Source organism: Acyrthosiphon pisum, chromosome A1, assembly GCF_005508785.2.
Source record: "Acyrthosiphon pisum isolate AL4f chromosome A1, pea_aphid_22Mar2018_4r6ur, whole genome shotgun sequence".
NCBI lineage: Eukaryota > Metazoa > Arthropoda > Insecta > Hemiptera > Aphididae > Acyrthosiphon > Acyrthosiphon pisum.
In genome coordinates, this window is record NC_042494.1 from 124,065,278 (window position 1) to 124,087,342 (window position 22,065).

General features: G+C 28.6%; 1 protein-coding gene across 1 annotated transcript; it reads left to right on the top strand.

The window, feature by feature from the left end:
- Nucleotides 1-5,811: 5,811 nt before the first annotated feature.
- On the top strand, nucleotides 5,812-21,894 carry LOC100168347 (lachesin). The gene is made up of 6 exons (XM_001947808.5): nucleotides 5,812-6,178; nucleotides 6,267-6,459; nucleotides 7,544-7,672; nucleotides 12,908-13,027; nucleotides 20,177-20,347; nucleotides 20,839-21,894. Exons 1-6 carry the CDS (start codon nucleotides 5,975-5,977, stop codon nucleotides 21,069-21,071), a joined length of 1,050 nt encoding a protein of 349 aa, XP_001947843.1. The 5' UTR covers nucleotides 5,812-5,974; the 3' UTR covers nucleotides 21,072-21,894.
- Nucleotides 21,895-22,065: the final 171 nt, after the last annotated feature.

Here is a 22,065-nt window from a genome sequence, read left to right on the forward strand (position 1 = left end):
ATGATATGATTAATTTGGAATTTATTATATGTACCTATTATAGGTCAATTTTTTTAAATACTATAGACTATAATATAATATTATGTCTTATACCTAGACTGACATACCGTCTCCGCTCAGAATCGTTTTTCTTATACAATGATATTATATCATTGAATTCAAATTTAATACCATCCATTATACAGTGACCCACTTGTAACCTACTGTACAGCAGAGCGAAATCCACTTACCCACCTTTTTTCGGTATTAAGCTATTTGCAACAGTAGAGGCAAATGATTGTTTACTGTTGTCCGTGTTGGGTGGGGTTTCTGGGTGATTAACGATGGGTATCTTTGTTGAGGTAGATTTTTGTTGAAGCTTGAGGTCTGGTGTTGTTTTGGGTGAAATAGGTTTAGCGAAGATCTTAGATGTAATGGTTGGTGGGGTTTTATTTTTTAATTTTTGAACAATGTTAGTTTGTACTGTTTTGCGGATTGAAGGGCTTTTCAAAGCTGCTAGTTTTTAACTAAGTATTTTGGTGGTTGGGCCTTGCGCCCGGTGAGTTTATTGTATATTAGGTAATAGTGTAATTAACGTGCATATTACCTGAGATACGGCGATTGTATGCTGTACTGCTATCGGAAGCTATTAGATACGGTACTCGTGAGTCGCGATAAGGTACGTATGGACTGTACGGTGTCTAACGACTAACTGATAATATATATTATACAGATTATAATTATTATAAAAACTGAAGCGAAGCGTTAATTTTCAAATAATATATCCTAGAAAATTTTGATTTGTTGTAAATTAAAACGTATCTAGTAATACTCATAAAAAATGTTATGACTTATTGTTTCATAACAAAGATATGTACCTATTATATAGTACCTAGTAATTTCCTACAGTCAGCAGTATGTTTTTTATTTGTTTCTATCTAATTCGGCTCGCAACCTATGGGGGTGTCTTGTGACGAAAATGGTACTATTGTTATATACTATACTCTCACTGGTAAATCCATGGATCATAAATTCGCGACTGTTGATCAAATGAAACTATATAAAGTTAATATAAATGTAGTATGTATGTGCGATATATTAAGCATTTGTAAATTTAAATTAAATTAAGGAACTAGACTGTTTCAATATGGACCCATATAAGAACTTAAAAATAAATCGAGAAACCAGACCAATTGTAATTTATTAAAATATTTAGAAATTTAAGTTCTTAACCATTTATAAAGATTTCTAAACTAAAATAGTAATTATTTGTTAGCATAGATAACTAGGATTAGCTATAATATACAAAGAATAAGAAAAGATGAGATAAAGTTCTATTGTATTGACCAACTGGCCACTGGCCACCGTGGAAAATTAGAATGATCTTATAAAAATATGAATTTAAGTCTTTAACTATGTATTTGAAGTAGATAATCGGCATAAAATGAATAGTATAGGTATGACGGTATACCTATACACATTATACAAATGAACACGAGTTACTTCAAATGACAATTACGTATTATAATAATATATTATATTATACTCATCACAACGGTGTGGATACATTGCATAAAATAATAATATTTTATGAATCACGAGGTATAAACGAATTAAGCAATCTGTCAGAAATATGAGTGATATGAGATTTCTTTTTAGTATTTTTCCGTCGATTGGAACCAGCACACGTGACTCGAGAGGGTACGTTGGAAGATGGATCATGGATTAATATAATATAGGCGATAGACCAGTTGTATAACTTATAATAAGTGCGTATTAATTGGTGGGCGAGAGTACGTGCAACCAGCGTATAAATCCGGTAAGGGACTATGAGTTGGTATAGCGGCCGCAGTGGAAGCAATACCCGAGCAAATTTTTGACAAATCCCAATACTTATATAAAATATATAATATAGTTTGTTGAAAGGGCGCATTGTGCGGTACGACGAGTCTCATTATAATTCTGAAGCTCACCAAACTGTTGAAGGGGTTAGAATAAGGAGCCCTTGTGCCCAGCGAAAGTGTGTGACGAGGGTGAGCGATGTTTTCACCGCTTTCGGTCTCTCCCCCCAAACCATTATTATTCCTCGGCGTGACACTTCTCCGATGGCGGTCACCGAAACATATTCTCTACCCAACAAAGAGCAATGTTGGTCGACAACCCCGAGTTGCGTTCACCGATGTTTTGCGACAGAGCCGAGTTGCGTGCGCGTATTTATAAAAGTTTGAACAGATCGGTTTTGTCAACGTGCACATAATATGTCGAAATATAGCTAGTCAATAATTCGATAAACTGTAATATGGGCCTAGATTATGATGGATAGTGACTATGTATGATTACAGTTTTATAAAAATGTATAAAATAATAATGTATAATAGTTAGCACCCAGATCGATTATAATATGACGAATAAAAATGTTTGCACAGTTATTTTTATATTTTCTTCTATTAAATTTATTTTAATTTGTAATTTTTTGAATTTAAAATGTTATTACATTTCTTTTTTTTTACAAACTTAAAATTGTAGTTTTTATCAAATATTTTATAATACACGATTATTAATTATGCATATAGGCACTTCTGTTCTTTTTAATTTTTAATTTTTTGGTATTTACAAATCTGATCATTTTTACTAAATATTGAGTAAGCCACTCGTATTTCGTGCAAAGCAGTTGTGTCGCGGAAAATCCACGCACACAACTATCGGCTTTGTCGTGAGAAAAACACTCGTGCAATTCTACTTAGACAATGATTTTCGCACACAATTTGGAAACACCGCTGGGTAGGTATATTGTTACAGTTATCGTTGTTTGACCGGAAAACGCATTCGGCCCCGTCAGAGCGATGAAAACCGTTTTACGTGCGTCATTTTGTCAACCTCTGTCAGAGATCGCAGACAAGCAGGTCCCACATCCGAGACACACCCACCCCAAGCATGACGCATAATATTAAATAATGCTGAGAAATGTACATACACGTATATCACAGCAAAGTGGACAGACCGCAGATTTTTTTCTCACGCCGACGATGTTTTTTACTCTATTTTATATAGTCGATTTTCTCCTCTACTGATCTCTTCAAAAAAGATTACAAATCATCACACGTTAACTTACTAAAGTCTGATAAATTTCAACGTTGCGTTTAAAAATATTTTTTTCGTCATGCATGCACCGCTGTGGTGGTATAACAATATTACCTAAAATTTAACAAAATAACCATTGTAGAAAGTATAATATGAACTCCCTACAATATTGTTGTATAATATTAGGTATAGTATTATTGTTAATATATTATTAAATTAACAAAATAAGTTATGGATATAAGGTAGTACGACTTTTCAATGTGATTTTAAACGATTAAGATACAGTTCCACCGCCGCTACGTGTGTCATTTACTCAGATAAGATTTTATTTACTAGGGCAAATATATTGAATACACGTGCTGCTAATACTAACCAGTAGTAATATACAATCGTATCGTTTAATTGTCGTTACAATATTTACGTATTGAAATAAAAGATTAATTTGATATAAGGTGAATCAAAGGTATATTATTTTTAGGCCAACGAATAAAGCTAAAAAAACACTGTCGAATTCACAAGTCTATGGATAATATTTGTAATTATCTTCCACCGATGTTTAATGCAATAATGAAATGTCAAAGATATCGCCCGTTAAATTGTATTGATACTTATACCAAACTAAAACTACTATTAACAGATCGGTTAAGAAACTTCCTATGGTATACAACTATACAAGTGGTATACAAGGGATATACAAGGGGTGGACCATTGTGTTTTCTATTTAGGCCTGTAATAGAAGAAAATTAAATATGGTTGCATTAATCACCATGTATCTGTGTGTAAAAAGTATGTGCATTCTTACATTTGCGATTAAGCTTTTATAAAACGATATAATATATTTTTACACAGTTATTCTTAGTGATTCAATAATTTTAAAAATAATTTAGAAAAGCATATTCTATATTAAATTAAATCTGCATATTATGTATGTGTCTGCTAACTCTAATATTGAATATCACCTAACATAGTCCATAAGGTAAAATGAAAAACGATTTTCATTCGTGCTGTGAGTTCTAATATGGTGGTAAGTTGCCAAAACTTCTACTAGGGACAAAACGTGATCGACCCAGCTTTATACTTTTTCCCATCATAATAAAAATAAAGAAATGAGGGAGGGTGAAAAGTTACACAATATTGTATTTGGTCGACAGCGAGTACGAAAACACCGTCATTGATGTTTCGATAACATAAACAGATAAATGTAACAAAGAATTACGAGGAGACGATGGTGGCTTATCCTTTACCTGTAGTCCAGTAAAATGCTCATTCCTAGTACATTTCTCAATTTCCTTTTTTCATCAACATCCTTCCCGAAGAATAAATGCAGGTTGAATTCCGAAAACTTCAAGCCTTAAAAAAGTATAAGTCGATCACAAGAAAAATAAATTGTGTAAACGATAAAACATCAACTCGTCCACTTCAATTTAAACAGGCACTTTTGAAATGTTTTTTTATTAAATGATAAGTAAGTAAACACAAAGAAATTATAAAGAAATAGTTACCCTACTCATCAAGACACCTCGATTGCCTACTTAGAACGCCGTCGTAAACAAAATGCTCAGTTATGACTACAGAACGTAAGCTTTAATGTGACACAACGGCGCACAATGCCTTGAGAGACCAAAAAGTAATTTTAAGAAACCAGCAAACACAATATCCTAAGAGTACAATAAACGTCAGCTCCAATTTTCCAATTCTCTTAAATAAACCTTTACCTACACACTAAAAAGTGTTGTAGAGCGAGAAAAAAATGTTCTCTTTTAAGTTTGTTTGGTCATTTATACCTTGTGGAATATTAATTTTACTGTTTTTTTTGTTGTTATACAAAAATTGAAACATGTTTAGAGGTTTAAGATACAATATGTACCTTGTACCTTATTAGGTATAGGTACATTCAAAGAATCTTCAAAATTAAAATGATTTACTTATACTATGAACGTTAATTTAAATTACTTAATTATATTTTAAAAATTAAAACATATTTTAATTAAATTTAGAGAAGTTTGGATTGTAAAATATGTACTTTATTGGCTCTTCAGCATAAATATTTAAATTTTAACGTTTAAAATGGCTAATAAAATATAAAAATATACTTAATAATGAAATTATATATAATATTTAATACAATTTATTCTAATAATTTTACTAGTATGATTAGTTTTGAATACAGATAATATTTAATAATAAATATCATGGTCCAAAAAAAAACTGTGAATTTTATATACCTAGAAGTAATACGTGAAATGTTTAGTTTAACATGTTTACATTATATAATAGGTATGTAAAACAATTTTAAATTAAGAGTTTAGATAAATATAATACAAAATATACATGTATTATTCCTCCTAATACAATGCGTGCTATACTTTTATATAAACCAATCGTATCTATATAGTTCTTACAAAGGGCCATTTTTAATAGAAAAGTAAGTAGGTTAAAAAAAGCCAAGTATTTCTAGTATGTTTGTACATTTGAATATACGCGTCTATTCACCCTACCAAATCCCATTACGTAATGGATTTCCATCGTATCGTATACAGTCTCTTTTGATCCAATACTAAACCTCAATTTTAGTACAAAACAGCACATACCAGCACATGTATATTTTCTGCACTATCTATTATATTTAAATATTTTATAGAAGAAATCACTTGTATAGCACAAATGGCACTATTAGAGTAGACTAATAATATTATTACTATCTTAATAATTACGAAGTGTAATGCAATAATAATAATCATAAGTATGAAGATAAAAATGTCATCGTTCTTATTTGTATTAACTATGAAATATTAAATTATTTTAACGTAAATATACTGATTTACTAATTCAACTTACACTCATCAAAACCCACTAACACATACTTATGATTGCTGTGAATGACGAATTATAAATATCTCTATGTTTCTAACACATGGTTGGTTGTACTCAGGTTGCTTGGATTAAAGCAGATACGAAGGCTATATTAGCTATCCACGAACATGTTATCACGAACAACGAAAGGTTGTCCGTCACGCACAACGATTATAACACATGGACATTAAATGTTAGGACAGTTCGGAGAGAAGATAGAGGCACTTATATGTGTCAAGTCAATACAGACCCAATGAAAAGCCAAGTAAAATATACTGCAACTTTACTTTACTTTACTAAAATATAAATATACTTTTTTTTTTATTGACTGCCTTTACTATATCTGCTTGTAGAGTGCTTTTCTAGAAGTAGTTATACCACCAGACATCGTATATGAAGACACGTCCGGAGATATGATGATCCCTGAAGGTGGTTCAGCTAAATTGATTTGCAAAGCTCGAGGATATCCTGAACCAAAGATACTATGGAGAAGAGAAGATGGAGGAGATATTATTGTTAGAACTGGAACTACAGTAAAAACTAAAAGTAAGACGAGTGACATTTCAATGCAATCATAACGTTTCACGCAATAAAATTCAAATTTATAATTGATAGTCTGTAATCTATGTAATGTAAAAACTCGCAAATACCACTAACTAATATCAGTTAGAAGAGAAAACTTGAAATCTAAAGTTTACGTTAGAAACTTAATCTTTTCTTCGGTAAGTATTTAGTGCTCCTGGACGAGCCGTTATTCATTATTTTAAAAATAAAATACATTCATCGTTTCACTCAGAATCTAAAAGGATAATATTGGTATTAGACTCTATATCATCTTTTATTTTAGTACCATAGAGTAATATAATAAATTACAAAATATCTACTTAAAAATATACAAAATGCAACGTACTAATTTATAATGATATTGATATAGGTATTGATATTATAGATGGTATAACAAAAGCTAATCAGCAAGAAAGAATCATTGTATGAAATTATAATGTTATATGCGATATTATATAGTATATAGGTTAGATTACCTAGGTATAAAAGTACCTATTATTGAAATTTCTTTAAATCTCCAAAATACATATAGTACCTAGTTACCTACATAAATTACTAAATAACTATTTTCAATAATATATTTTATTACTTTTTTGTTAATTTTTATACTATATAACCAAAGTAGTTATTAATAAATTAGAACTTCATAATAAAACTATAAACACCTATTGGTGTATTAGTCGGTTTCTATTGGTAAAATTCATAATAATTACATATTAATAATAGCTTTCTATGATAAAAAATAATTTTGTGGACAGGAACGTACAACTTTATAGGCATAATATAATAAATAAAACAATTATTAACATGTATAATAATAACTAACTATAATAACTATAATAGCTAAAATACTTAAGCATAATATATATAATATATATATATTATAATTATACTATATAATAGAGATTAGAGTGTATAAAAAAAGAGTGGTTATAGTAAAAAGTGGTTTTTATAAAAAAATGTAATTTCTTTCGTTGTAATTATTAGTAAAATATAGTAAGGAAATTATTCTTATAAATATTTTGCTATTTTATTCCATAGAAATATTTTTTTTAATTTATCTCAGTGACATCAGTTGAAGGGGAATCATTACTTTTATCAAAAGTGACAAGATCAGAAATGGGTGCATACCTTTGCATTGCGGCCAACGGTGTACCCCCATCGGTTAGCAAAAGACTGATGCTTCACGTTCATTGTAAGTATATATTTATATGAATTATTCATTATAACATTCTATTATATTATACATAAAGATACAGCTGAAAAATTATTTTTTTATGGTACATAGAGGAAAAAAGAAAAATCGACGTAATTTCCTCCACCTAGCATCCCCTGGCGATTGTTCAACAATGGCACAGTAAAACAGATTTAAAGTTTTTTCGTTCCGATAGGGTTAGGTCTGATTGGCATTTATCACTGGTATCGAAAACGGTTCAAGTATAAAAGAGCATTAATAACGTCCATCTCTACTATCATTCTCTCTCACTCTTTTAAAAATAAATATATATATTATATATAGAAAATATATATATTGATTTGTATAAAAGCTGATATACAGTACAAAACGGAATCAGCTGTCGACGAGAGCTATTTTTTTACTATAGAAAACTCGTCAAAAATGGAGAGAAAAAACCATTACCCCCTCACAAATCACTTTTTAGGTAGAAGGGTGGATATGAAGCCGGTAAAGCATTGTTGATGATCCCTATTGTGCACTAAGCAAACGTGAATAAAATAGTGAGTTAAATATTAATTTTTTTCAATTCGAATATACGCTGAACACTTCACATTTCTAAATTAATTAGTTAATATAAATTAGTTATATAATGCAAGTCACATATTTAACGATTAAACTATTAAAGTTACACAATAGTAAAAAAAATCATTAATAACCAAATTTTATCTATATACTATGAAACAGAAATGTTTAATATGTAAAAAATAGTTTCAAATTATACACTTAATGCTTGTTTTTGATATCGTTATTCGATTAGTTATCAAAAATTAGGCATACAATTGTTGAGTGCAAAAATGTTTTTTTGGAAAACAATGACACATTGACACATGAATGTGTTAAAATATGCTGATTCTTCATGCCACATTCAATACAAATTATCAAAAATACTTAATAAATTATTAAATAAATGTCTCTGTAACAAAATGTAAACTTAGTTATTTATACAACGATAAAAATAATCACTTTCATTCTGTACTTTTACTTATCACAATTAATATACAAATATTATATTATTTTTTATAACAGATTGATATTCAATAATTGCTAACTTATAGTCAGATTATATTTCAAATTTAAAAACTATAAAATTCTGTAAATTAACTTTATTAAATATGGTAATCGTATACCTACCTCAAGCTGTTCTTATTTTAATAGTTGGAAAGTAAAATTAATAAGTATTAATTAATTTTAAGTTAAGTATTTCAGTTTATCTTCTCATGAAATATATTTTTTTATTTTATATATGCTATTTATGTGCGCCTTTATTTTCCATATAATTATTTGAAAATATTATCTTCTGGAACACCATGAATTTCTATGTGTATTACTACGTACTAATGTATAATTTTAACTCCATAAAAATAATATATGTTAATAAATCTTTTTTAGTCTACAACCAGTAAATAACGTAACGTAACTTGACAGTTTTAATACCATTTATAAAATACGACACATTTGTCACCACCATTGGTGAACGAGGTGAATGGTCAATAATTAATTAGGGAAGGGTTATACTAGTTGTCTTGGTTGTGACGAGACAAACGTTAATCTGTTTGGTGGTATTGCTGCATAGAATGTGTTGTTTAAAAGGGCTGTTCATTAGAGTCCGTTGACGTTTTTGGCCGCTATAATGGAATTTGTCCTGGCGCCGGAATAAATAGTCGTCGAACAAACCACTCCTGTCTACTATCATCCACTATGGTAGGAGGAAGATAGAAACAACCGTATATAATAAATACGTTTTCGAAATTGTGTTATCATTAGTTTCAAAATAATTTATTTATTCTTAAATTACATCCCACTCATCCTTTCAATGTAGATACCCATTAAAAACCTATATTAATCAAAATAATATATTTTCAACAGATAATTTATTTTCTTTACGTGGTACCTACCTACCAAATGCTTTTTTAAATAATTTCATAAAATATTCCATTTGTTGTATAACAATAAATGACAACAAAATATAAACCATAATCTATAATTTCTATACCTAAATAAGTAATCAACGCATAAAATACATATTTATGTACAATTTACAATACCATTTCCTGTAAAACATATTACAATTGGGAGTGAAGCGATTCAGTTTTAACTATATTTTGTGGTATCCAAATAATAATTGTTAAATTCATAATGACTATAATCCTAATCTTTTAAAGAACTAAAACTACAGGGCTTAAGACCGATATTCGGTACCGATTTTGAATACCGGTTAAAACCATTAAAAACCGAAATAGATACTGAAACCGAAAACAATATCGAATAAAACCTATACCGGTAATCAAAATCGAAATCAAAAAATATAAAAACCAGTATTCAAAACGAAAAACGAAATCGGAAAAATAAATACCGATAACCGAAACCAAAATCGAAATCGGAAAAAATATTTACGGTTTCAAGCCCTGTTAAATTATATCACATTACATTTTTATCATCTATCGTAGCCTAACTGTAAATTAATATAGTAGATCGATATATTAACATCGAATTTTTAACGAGTAGCTTATGAGATATAAGTATTTAAAGTTTTGATGAGCGGAGTGAAGTGGATACGCTGCAAAATGTTGGTCCACTAAAGACTCCGCTCGTAAAAACTTCAAATATCTATACTAATAACTAATTAACCACTTATCAGAAATTTAATTTTTATACATTAAAATACTTCAAATAATATTCTGCTTAGGAATATGAAATAACACATGTATGTTGTTCTTTTAAAAAGTAAAACTTAAAAAATGGTGACTATAAAAAAATTTCAAACATTTTGTTTTGTAACAATTAAATACGACTAAAAACTGTGTAAAAAAAACATTTTCAAAAACGTTAATAGTTTTTAAATTAATGACTATTTCAAATTAAATTATTAATCACATAGAAATTATATTTTTTTTATTCCATGCTAAATTACAGAAAATCGAAAATAAATGTTAAACAATAAATATTTTTTAATAAAAAATCTAGTATACTTATTACTCATAAAAAAAATTACTAACTACAATGCTATATACTACACTTCTAAAATATATTATGATTAAACTAAATATATTAATTTAGCTACTTCAATCATCAAAAATAATATAATTCATATTATACAATAATTTTGTAGTTTTATATAAATGTGTTAAATACTTTTAAAATGTTGGCAACATGAAAAATATGAAACTTAAGTGGATTGATATAAATAAAATTAAACAATAAAATATGAACAGAAATTAGGTATATGTAATACATTAAGGCTTTAGTAAAATTCTAAACTTATTTTGAGTATGATATTCAAATTTTAAGATTTATTGTCAAAATTATTCTATCCTTTGATAATATACTAATAATCTTATATTTGTAATTAAATAATACATTTAGTTAACGTGTTTTTATCAAATTATAAATAAATTAGATTATTCACTAACAACTTTATTTGGTGCTTCTGTATGTATTGAAGTAACCTTTCCATGAATTCTAATTACTTTGGAAGTTGTTTAATCATACTATCCTTATGCATAAATATCTTCGTACCTTTTCAGCATACCTAAATACTTTATTTCCCATGTTTATTTAAAATATTTTTACGAAAACTTCAAAAACACCATACGAATAAGAATTTACATTTGTGTGTAGAAATTGATCAACATAACAATATTTATATTATTATGATTTATGATTATCAAATATACTGCATAGGGACATTTTTTTTCTTTAACATACAGAATTTTATATGATTTATTGTAGAAAAATATTGTTTATTATTTGTACATATCGATCGTATTTTTTACCTACATTTCAGTTTTTACAATATATTATTTTTCATTATCAGTCTGTGAAACTAAAAACTTAGCATATCATTAACCATTATTAATAGACTACATATAGGTTTTCAAACTCTTTTACAAAGAAAATTAGATGAAGTGTTCCATTTAAAACTATATGTTTTATAAAAAATTAAACAATGATGTTTGATTCTGTCAGCTAATTTAATGTAATCCATGTATTATACAGGGTAAATAAAATAATTATATGATTGAATCAGCTATTACCTACCTAAAATCGTTGTTGATGTCAAAAATATGCAATACATTTAAAACATTAAAAAAACAACAACATTATATATTAAAAAATATTTTGTTATTCAATGTACTATATCAAATTTGATTTTAAGAGTTAATCATAACACTAAGTATAAACATTTTAAAGTAAATTTTTTTTTTAAAATCCTAATTTAACACAATATGTTGTACATAAACAAGAATATGTTTATTATATAGATACTAAAACCGTTGGTGACTTAAATACTGTATGTTTTCTAAATGAGTCACTAAACTCAATTTAAATATCGACATTAATGGCGGGCAATAACAATTTCTACTATATAATATGTATAGATTTCAAAAAAAAACAAGTACTTTTATTGGTTCATCATCTCATCTTTTAAAATATTTTTTTATTATAATTTTTAACTTGACAATTTTACAATAAGACAATGAATGTAAATTGTCAACTGTCACCTCTTATTTAAAATATTTTATAAAACAAAACCCAACCGAGAAATAAATTTAACATAACTTATGCCAATTCGGTTTTTAGATCTCCGTGATGAAGGTCAATATAATTAATGTAAAACCAAAAAAGAAACAAAGTTTTCATAAAATATTCAAATATTTAACCAAGTATCACTAACACCGGACAGATGCCAAGGGGACACTTGCATAAGTAATGGAAATCGATTTTGTAATCTGGTCTCACGGAAACTTTCAGTTTTTAATTAAAAACTTACTTCATCTGAAAGCCGACAAAATTAGTTACTTTTCAATTTCTCTGTAACTCTAACGAAAAGAAGAAACGAATAAAAGGGTGGGAATGAATATTATTTTGAAACAAAATGCAATATTTATCAAAAAGTTGGTAGCTCCAATTTGGCAAATTAACATTGTAGGTTGTAACTAAATTTTTAAGATAGCCTAAAATAACTTTCCGATAAAACAAAATAAGTTTGCTCTTACATATTTGTCGAAAATGAAATTCCTATAAAACAGTTCAGCGAGTGCGAGCGAGTGAAATGTAGCAATATAAATATTCTAGACTGATGGGGCGGTGGAAGGTAGGAATTCAATGAATTTATTATATAAACCCACTCCGCTTAAGTATCTTTTTATAAATCATAAAATACAGAAACTTAAATATACTTTTTCATTACAGTCCATCCATTGGTTCAAGTTCCAAATCAACTAGTGGGAGCACCTCAGAAAACGGACATCACACTTCAATGCTATGTTGAAGCGTCGCCAAAGTCAATCAATTATTGGACGAGAGAATCGGGTAAATATATAAGAATTATTAATTATTATAATTAAACAAAAATAAACTTGAAAACATTTTATAGAATCAAATCTCCTATATTTTATGACAATTTATTTTTAATATATTTATAGTAAATTTGGATGCAATTTCATTCGAAAACTGTTTTAAGTCGAACTCAACTTAATTTACTCTTTAGAGAAACTGCCCATGCATTTGTTGTCTCCGTCTTACACACTTACGACATACCAAATGTTCATTCACTAGTTTCAATAGTAGGTATACTGTTATTTTTGTTATTAGGATGAATTGACCTATTATAACATTTTTAGATAATAACATTATCTATGTTTAAGCGTTGGCTTTTATTCAATATTTTGATTTTCAAGCGAGATATGAGCATTTTTAATTTTTGATATTTCACATACACTTATCTTACTTAAAAATGAAAATACTGAAAAATGTCCAACGCTTAAGCACAGATAATACTCTTACCTAAAAGTATGATAATAGGTCAATTCATTCTAATATTAAAACTAATAACACACTATTGAAACTAGTGAACGGAAATTTGGTATGTCACGCGTGTGTAAGACGGAGACAACAGATGTATGGGTAGAAATAATAAAATGATAAAATGATATATTTTAAGTCTCTCATTATAACTTAAGACTTTAAAACCTAACAATTTACTATTAGAACACTCTACACAACCATAGTTACGAAACATATAGTTAGTAAATCAGTGATTTCTATTAAAATAATATGAAAACACCATATAATAAACTATTATATTTCAAACATAATAAGACAACAATAACTACCCATTTTACTATTATCAATTATTGTTTGTCACCAATTATATTTTTTTTAAAAGCTAATTGATAAATACTACCAAGTTTATACCTATGTGCAAAAATAAAAAATGTTTAAATTAATTTAGTATTATTATCATGTTAACTTTATATTTGTTTCGTAGATACCTACAATATAATATATACTTTAAATAGATACTAAAAGTATATCGTATCCCATTTCTGCAGCTCACGCGACCCACCACCAGTTGAAGACCACCACTCTAAATTATATTATAATATTATTATAATATAGAAAATAATAGTTTAAAATTTAAATGAATTGCAATGATACATTAGGCACCACATGTAATACATAATCCATAAAGACAAAAAAAAATTAACGTCCGAATAAAAAAAATATTACCAGCCTTTTTTTGTAATGTGATGACACAATAGAGAACACAAAGGCCAAATGCAATATAATATTATGAATGGGATGGTTAAGGTGAGGACGTTGTTAGTTTTTGTGTGGGGGGGAGGTGAGGAGAGAGAAGCGGCTAGGTTGACAATATAATTGTATTGGTTCAAAGGCTACGCGCGCGCTACCACCACCGCCACAGCCGCCGGTTGATGGCGTTGCAAAATCTACGACCCCGGCCAATTTTGTACTGCTCTCAGTGCCCTCTCATCCCTCACCCGCTCACCGTTCACCCTCGCCACACTGCCGCGCGATGCCTTTAAAAAGCTCCAACCACCACCGCGACGGTGTGTACACTTTATTCAAAGCCATGCTAATAAATGTAATTTACATATTTTTCAAATAATTCTATCCGGTACACCGCGTCACTGTGTGTAGCGTCTATGTGTATGTGTGTACAGACGCATATTATATAGGTACCTATGTATACCGTGCATATAGTAGTATACCCCATCATGTGTACCCACCACCATACCTGTGTGTGTGTGTGTGTGTGTGTGTGTGTGTGTGTGTGTGTGTGTGTGTGTGTGTGTGTGTGTGTGTGTGTGTGTGTGAGTGCCAGTTGGGAGGGTTAAAAGCACCCCGCACACGGTGTTTATCCCCTGCCGACCTGCAGCAATCCCTGCTCCGCGCTCGCCCCCGATCACTTGCAACTTTTACCCGCGTACGTCGGTCGTCGTCCCACCAATAGTGTGCGGTGGTGGTAACTATATATATACGTATTTAGTAGTAGTAGTAGTAGTAGTAGTAGTAGTAGTAGTAGTTTTGGAGTACAATGTCCACGTAATGACGATGGCGACGACGACTCTCCAAAGTATGAATATTTATACGATATATATATTTTTCTTTTACCCCGCCGACGGTAGTGTTATGTTCCCGTATTACATTGTATCATTGCGTTGTGTATTGCTCTACACAGTGGTGTGTAGTTGTGTACACGCACCGCGTCCCTCCGGGGCTCAAATGCCTACGGGTCATTATCGTGGTATTTTATATGAACGCGTATAGATACCTCCCATATACCTACCTATATGCGATTCAATTAAAATCCACTCTGTACTTTTGTGTGAGTATGTGTGTGTGTGTGTGTGTGTGTGTGTGTGTGTGTGTGTGTGGACCAACAGGCTAAGCAAATTAATGTTTGAAAAGTTAACGCTTTAAAAACAAACAAATAAATAGGATCCCCTCGTATTCTACAACATTTCCGCATTTACTGTTTAGTAACCGTTATACGATCTGCGCGCACGTCTAATTTATCGAAATGCGTGTGGTACTATATTGTATTATTACAGGAATATAATATGTTCATCAAATAATTTAGAGCAAATTAATAGAGTAATGATAGAGAATTACTAGTGATCGAATCTACATAACATAAAAATATACGTAATCTAAACGCATGCAACATAATAATATAGAAACAGAAGTAATAAACTATATACCTAATAATATGATATAGGTATATATATTTTTGATTTTAGTTTCACGTTTTTTCTATGAAACAGTCCGCGGATCCGATATAGTTCCGATAATAGTTGTAAAACATTAATAATACATTCCACTTTAATGGATTTAAATATCATTAATTCAGATATAATATCTGATATCATATTATCTGCATTGGTGTCGGTGGGATATATTTTATTATATTATTATGATATGTTTTTAAGTTTTCATTTGTTTACTTAGGATTGAAGCACGCACGTTCAAAAGGCATAGGGTTCAAACTTTACACGTAATATGCACAGGGTAATTGCGTATATAGTAGACTGTGGCTTATACAAGGGAGGTGTCTGGGGGATATGACACCACGCCCCCTTCAGCACGTGTTAAATACTTAAATATAAATAATATGTAACTAAATATCAAAATATTACGATTTTTTTTTATTATAACCGTAAATTATATAAATATATAAATTAAAACATATATATTATATATATTAAATATAATTATGTAGTTATCTAAATCTATACTAATATACTTACACTTATATACTTATAATATTATAAAGAGGAAAGATTTATATGTTAGTAACGAATAAACTCAAAAACTACTGGACCGATTTCAAAAATTCTTTCACCATTAGAACGCTACATTATCCTTGAGTAACATTGACTATATTTATTACTAGAAAAAATTAGGGATCCCTACTAAAACTTCAATAATGTCCCTTTCTTGTGTGTAACAATCAGTCTTTTTTGTATGTACCCGCATATCTCGAATAGTACTCAACGGATTTTAATACACTTTTCACTAATGGATCGGTTGAGTCACGGGAAAGGTTTTAATGTATAATATGTTTTGGAAAAAATTAATTGGGTGGTCAAAAATAATAACAATAATATCTACATAATATATATTATATAAAAATAAATGTTTGTCAGTATGACCTATATGCATTCCTAAACAGCTGGACAGATTTTAATGAAATTTTTTGTGTGTGTTTGAGTGATCCCTGGATGATGTAGATTCACAATTGGACCTAGTATGTCCAACCCGGGGAGGTGCTCAAACAGGGACTTTGATATTTAATGGAAATTGTTATTTATAAATGGTTGTTATTGGCTATAGGAGAAATAATAATTAGGTAGTAGAAATTAGTATTTTATTTGTATATTAATTGTCATTTGTTAATCGGGCAGATCAAGCATGTATGCAATTGGAATTTCGCTCAATGCCTACTTGATATTATTATGCTGTCGCACATTGTCCGTAATCCGATGTGCTGATTTGCACTTACTGTAGCAAGTTACACCCAAAATAAGTTGAACAATCATCATTTTTTTAAGAGCTGACATTTATTACGGGCAACGAAGTGCGCGGGATCAGTTATATTATAGTAAATATTAAAAGAAATATGGCATATGAATTGTGTACAAATATTAAAAATACAAATCTTTGACCTGTACAACTTTACATCGGGCAGGACAGCTAGTAAATTATAAGTGATAATAAATAAGTGTGAAATGTGGTTAGGAATTCAAAATTTCGGATTTCGGATTTTGAATTTTGATAAAATAAAATAAAGTATATAGGTATAATATATGTTAGACCAATAACCTCCAGTAGCTATGCTATGTTTTCGGTCAATCAGGCAGAAATTAAGGTTACTTAGATATAAATCATACATTCCAGCCTCCAGGTGAGTGGAAAATAGGTGGAAGTTTATAAAACTGGTTTTGTGTCAAATTCCCTTTTTACCTTAATATTTTTCTGGTTATTCTGAAACTAAGAATATTTAACTTTGGATCCCTCTAAACCTATTTTTCCCTTCGTTTGAACCGAGACAGGGGACGGAACTACTTACTGAAACAAAAAAAAATAAATAAACAACTCGTTGAAAAATGAATAAATTTATCCTATCTACTATCTACTAGTAGTGCAAGTATTAAATTGATTAACTAACACTCAGTTTAATATTTATGATAGGACTTATTATTTAAGTATTAATAGTAAAGTACTAATAAAAAGAAAATATCTTTAAAAGAAAATTAATATAATATAGATAACAACAATTTTACAATTAAAAGATAAAATCAAACTTTATTTATAAGCAAACCTGCAGACACTGTTGTAAAAATTAAAAATCTGAATTCAAAAGAAAAATACATTACAGTATTACACTATATATTTTATATTCTATAAAAATTCAAATTTTTCATTTATTCAAAACACAACATCTTGCTTGCAAGGACATAAGGTACGCATGAACATATTTGTGTAGTAAATTAATAATAATAATGAACTACGAAAACTTGGTTATAATTAATTAATTTACAAATGTTAATATTGCATATTATCATAATATTATATTCAATAATATATCATAATAAATATTTTATAACGTGTGGAGTTTAATATAAATTATAATATACAAAAGTAATGAGTAATAAATAATAACCAATAAGTATACTAACTAGTAGTAGGTACTATCTAAACTTCAAGTTTAGACTGTTTGTGTGTATATTATATAAACTAGTAAGTAATGTTGAATTGCAAATATGCATAATATCATCCAATAAGCTAATATATTGATTATTATATTCCCAGAACTTTGATGGAAATCAGTTGGTAGTCACTGCATAATATAATTCGAACGTCCATAGCTGTCAAACATAATTAGTAACTAGGGATTTCAGATTACGAATTTTATATAAATGAGCGCAAACAAATACTAATAAATCAATTAAACTACCTACACACATAATATTAAATAATTATTTTTTTGATTCGCAAATTTAGTCTGGAAGATACACATTGTAGTGTAGGTAGGTACTCCCAGAATAACTTAGGTATTGAACAAATTAATGAATGATAAAAATGTTTTAAAAATGAATAAATATAATAAAAGAAATGATTTTCTAAAAATAACTTAATTGAATATAATTTATTATACTATAATAGGTAGACATTTTAGATATTTGATTAAACAACGAGTGTTCAAAGTAAGTTTTAGCAATTGTAATCGAAACACACGAAACATACCTAATGTACGTTAGCACTTGACGAAACACCTATAAGTTGATGTTTAATTAGACACATAAGTCATAAACACGGCAGATAAAAAATTATCATACTATTCTCGATAACCAAAAACAAATCTAATCTGAATAATCTAAGTCTAACTAGGTAAAACTACTACTGCTACACAATACATATTTTATACACAAGTAAACGACATGGTACGATATCAAAGAAAAATAATTTAACCACTATATTTACATTTAAGTATTTAACAGATTTTTTTTAATGCTGCAGTATATCGGAAAAGAATATTATAATAGATTGGGTAGAATCTACCTAATAATATACTATCCTTATTTCTAAGAAATAATGACTGACAAACAGTTTCCACTCTGCAGAATCGTTTATCGTATGCAAGGTTTATCATTGAATTAAAATTCAACACATCCATTGAATAGTGACCAACTCAATGATGATGATTGATGAGACATTTGAAACCTAGGTATAAGCATATTGCATGTTCCACGGTTTTGATGCATTTTTATTTTAAATATTATTTATGAAAATATGCTATCTTTTTAAATAATAACCATACATAACCAAACAATTTTAAATTTTAAGAATATAATATAACAGATGTTCAAAAGTTTAAAACAAAATCGTATTTAGTAATTTTAGTATGGCGTAGATTAACAGTAACTTCAGTTTGATTAAAATATTTACTAACCATGGAATTCTACTCTGTATTTACATAACTTGATCAAAATAATTAAATTTAAAGTTTAAATATGTATATATTGTCAAGTAAAAATTCATTGTATTCATATTCCAGAGCCGTTAATATAAAATGGGCCAAGACAAAATATATGAACAAAAATAGTTTAAGATCTATTGACCCTCAAATATTTCCATACCTCAGACCTTTTATACCAAATCAAGTAGGGTACCTATTATATAGGTGCAGTAGGTACACACCATCATATAGTATGAGTGTATGACACGATAATTTTTTCAGAAAACAATTATTAAGTTTAATTACCACGGACACGCTATATTAATTAAATACAACTACAATTTGTTCAACCCCCCCCCCCCTCCCCAACCAAAAGAGGATGGTGTTTTTAGAATTAACTAAAAACTGTATACAAACTGAACCCTCTGAATAACGGACACTTCCGAAAAGCGGACAAATCTCAATGACCGAAAATTTCCAGTATTTAGACTATTTTTAACTGAATGGTTCACTACATTTTGTTGGAGAAATAAAATATGTTATAATTAAATATAATTAAGAAAACGTGCATTAATGGACATAGTAAATTGTAATTATTTAATAACACTCAAAAAAAAATTTAATAACCATACAAATTAAAAACAGAAATTTTATTGAAAAAATTAATTAAATTTCGGTTTAATGTATTATTTTAGGAGAGATGATAATTTCAAATGACAAGTACAATATGACAGAATTAACAGTTTCGTATTACAGTGCTCAGATGAAACTGACAATTAGGAAACTTAAAAAATCAGATTTAGGAGGATACAAATGCATATCGAAAAATTCAATTGGAGAAGCCGAAGGAAATATTAGGGTATATGGTAAGTCAATTAATATTTTTCTTTTACATTAGACAAATTAATATAATATAATTAATTGTTGATCCAATACAGTCTTAACTTACTCAAAATCTAAAAAAAAAAATTATAGAACAGGAGTTAAAATTCACAAATTGGAAACACGAGTACCTAATAACTACCTATCTATAAAATATATTACATATATAAAAAAAAAAATTGGAGGAATTATATAAACCATTACATTTTAAAAATAGAATGTAATTTTATTAGAGCTTAGCTTTTAAATAATTATCCAAACATGATCAATAATTTATAAAAACCTTTAGGTACTTTCTTTTCAACGTTTTTCGAGATTTTCCCGAAAATTATAAAGGAAATATAAAACATGTTCTCTTTACAGTAACATCCAAACCTAATAAACTTTTTAATTTAGCTTAAAAAAAATATAAACGTACCTAATGAATTTAAAACCAAACAATTTTTTTTTTATAACACTGCGTATTTACCAACAGAAATGGATTTATCTAAGCCCAGAACACCTAGCGAAGACGATGAAGATAATGCTATAAATAAATTTGATTCTGAAGAAGACGATTATGAAAATAGAAACACGGGACGCAATTCTTCAAGCAATTCACCAGCACTCAAAGATCAATCTCACCGTTTACCTAGATCATCTTCAAACATAATACGATACATCAACTCTGTTATGTTAATACCGATATTAATGCTAATTAAATACTGAACTGTTATATTGTATTCATATTAAAGTAAACAAATTATCGGAGGTTGGCCTATTCCATTTAGACTATAATACGCATCATCATACTATCCACACTACCTATATGGGTACCTAATATTGTATTATGTGTATTGTGTAGGTATACATTTTTCATTTGTATTCTTCCTACTAATAGTATCCCACCAAAACACGATACGAAACTACCGGTATGTATACGAGAAATAATCATATTAAAAAAATATATTATAATATAAACGTGTACTTGGATACAGCGATTCTGTTGGTGAACTTGGTCAAAGGATATAGGTTCCTACCAAGGTACATATCTTTTGATGGTATTAATATGGCTGAACCAAGGACAACTGATTAAAAAAAATAAACCAAAGGCCTAGTATAACTAATAAGTAATAACTTTCAACACGTTTCAAAAATATTGTAATTTGTATATATTATTTGTTTATGGATCAATACATTTTGTAGTAATTTCAGCTATACAAATTTTGAAACGTACTTCTAAAGTACGTTATTTATAATTACGATGTGCTTACCATCAAACTATTGTAAGTAGGTACCTACCTATATTATATTATATTTTAATTTGTAAATAATACCTACCTCCTGTCATCGCTCAACCTCCGCCTGTTTACAATGTTATAATACGAGTTAAGACTATATTTACGCAAATTAATAAGAATCAAATATTATTCTCTATGAGGTATACAATAAATTATTATGTTGTTAATGAATTTATCACATTGGATGTTCTATCGTAAATGAATGTAAAATATTTACCACAATATGTAAATAAACTTAGTTAAATTAAATATTAATGTATTGAATATTTTGTAATTATACCTACCTACTTATTAGTTATCAGGTTCCTACAACCTACTCATCCACTTATTACCTATAAAGTATGATCGAACGAAATAAATGAAGATATAATTAATTGCTATTATTTTAATATTTCTAAAAATTTTAAATTAAATATATAAAT